This window comes from Limulus polyphemus, unplaced genomic scaffold (assembly GCF_000517525.1).
Source record: "Limulus polyphemus unplaced genomic scaffold, Limulus_polyphemus-2.1.2 Scaffold203, whole genome shotgun sequence".
NCBI classification, from domain to species: Eukaryota; Metazoa; Arthropoda; class Merostomata; order Xiphosura; family Limulidae; genus Limulus; species Limulus polyphemus.
Window position 1 is genome coordinate 371,949 of NW_013665813.1, and position 1,883 is coordinate 373,831.

The 1,883-nt window shown below is 34.9% G+C and overlaps 1 protein-coding gene across 1 annotated transcript in view; it reads right to left on the bottom strand.

Annotated features, from left to right (window-relative positions):
- The window catches only part of LOC111085016, an 89,546-nt gene that overhangs the window by 67,374 nt on the left and 20,289 nt on the right, over positions 1-1,883 (bottom strand). Inside the window, exon 5 of the mRNA XM_022381953.1 lies at positions 730-862. Coding sequence (XP_022237661.1) covers positions 730-862 — 133 coding nt within the window. The remainder of the gene's footprint in view (positions 1-729; positions 863-1,883) is intronic.

Below are 1,883 nucleotides of genomic sequence, written 5' to 3' on the forward strand. Positions count from 1 at the left end.
CTTCAAGACCTAACATTAAAGATAGTTTAAGTTTCTTTGAAATAATATACTTTCTTCTTTCACAAAGTTGCTGAAAAAATATTTTCGCTGTAGTAGTAGTATGATAATAGCAAATACTTTAAAGCTGATTTACGCAAATGTTTCATGTAAATCAAATGAATTAGATCGACCTTTTGCCTTCATTTAGTGCATTATAGTTTTGATGTTGTCATATTAGATAATACATCTGATACAAATAACTGAGACACTTCAAGATATCAATAACACATATCTTTGTTCTTATTTAAATTAATTCATTACAATTAATACTACCAACACAATAAAAAGACACTGTGCATGATTCATTAACTAAAGCTCATTAAACGTATATACACGAATAATGTAGCTCTTTGGTCACAAATATTAATAATATTTTTCAATCACCTTTAGACGAAGATGAAATACGGTTGCTTAGAAATCAATAATTTTATTTTATTGTATTTTCAGCAATCATGCACTCCAACCGACATTGGACATTCCAAATTGCAACTGAAAATAAAGGATACTTTTCTGTTATGTATAGGGATGCCTGATCCAGACGTCTATGCCAGCTATTCCACGAAAAATTTTGCTTTATTGACACTTGTTCTTGAACGGACAGATCTGACGCTAAATGTTTCAAAATGTCTTCTAGGGTTTGAAGTATATAAAATACATTTTCGAACAACGCTGGCTCTACTGTCAACCTACTTCTGTCACAGCCTCGAAGATACGTGGCGAATTTAATAACTTCTGTCACCAAAGTCTCAAAAACTGACTCCAACAGTGGTACACTTTTCGCTAACGACGAAAGTATATAGCTTCGATGGTCCTGTAGGTAATGCTAAAAAAAAAAAAAGACAGAAGAAAAAAGATTTAGAAAAAAAAACTAAAAAATCCTCGTTTTTTTATTGCAACCAATGATGGGTATTTCTTCAAAACAACAAGAAAAAATAAATTTAATTTATTTCATCATGCCCACTTTAAGCCTTACGCTTCGTTCCAAAAACCTTTGATTTACCATCAAACCCTTTAGGTTTGTTTGTTTGATTTTTGAATTTCGCGCAAAGCTGCACGATGGCTGTCTGCGCTAGGCGTCCCTACTTTAGCAGTGTAAGACTAGAGAGAAGGCAGCTAATCATTACCCCCCACCGCCAACTCTTGGGCTACTCTTTTACCAACGAGTAGTTGGATTGACTGACACTTTATAACGTCCCCCCCCCGGCCTTAAACGGGCGAGCATGTTTGGTGTGACGTGGATTCGAACCCGCGACCCACAGATTGCGAGTCGAGCTTCATTAACCACCTGGCCATGCCGGGCCTCCTTTAAATGACACAGACAATTATTTTTGCAGTACTTAACTAGTAGAATAAAACAAGCCACCTATTTTTAAAAGCAGCGTTTACATGTTATTTGTAGAACTTATGTAGAGATTCAAGAACTTGAAAGTAATAATAAGTCAAGCATTCGGACTTGGGCATACAGACGGACTGATTTCATGGCTTCGAATAGAAAAGAAAATTTAAGACAGTATTCAGAGTGGCAAGACTCAGCCAAAGTCTTCATTTTAAGGCTCCTCATTCAAAATTCCCTCGTAATGAAAGAGAAGCAAAAACATGACACAAAAAAGATACTACAAAATACACAGAACGCTGTGTGATATTTTTATATAATATTGAATCTAGGTATTTCAGTTACCTTTCAAGCTGAGAAAATACCGTTTTATATATATTTTTTGCCTAGTGATATTACATAATACATCCCCACTTAGTCATGCCTAGCGATATTACATAATACATCCCCACTTAGTCATGCCTAGCGATATTACATAATACATCCCCACTTAGTCATGCTTTATACTTTA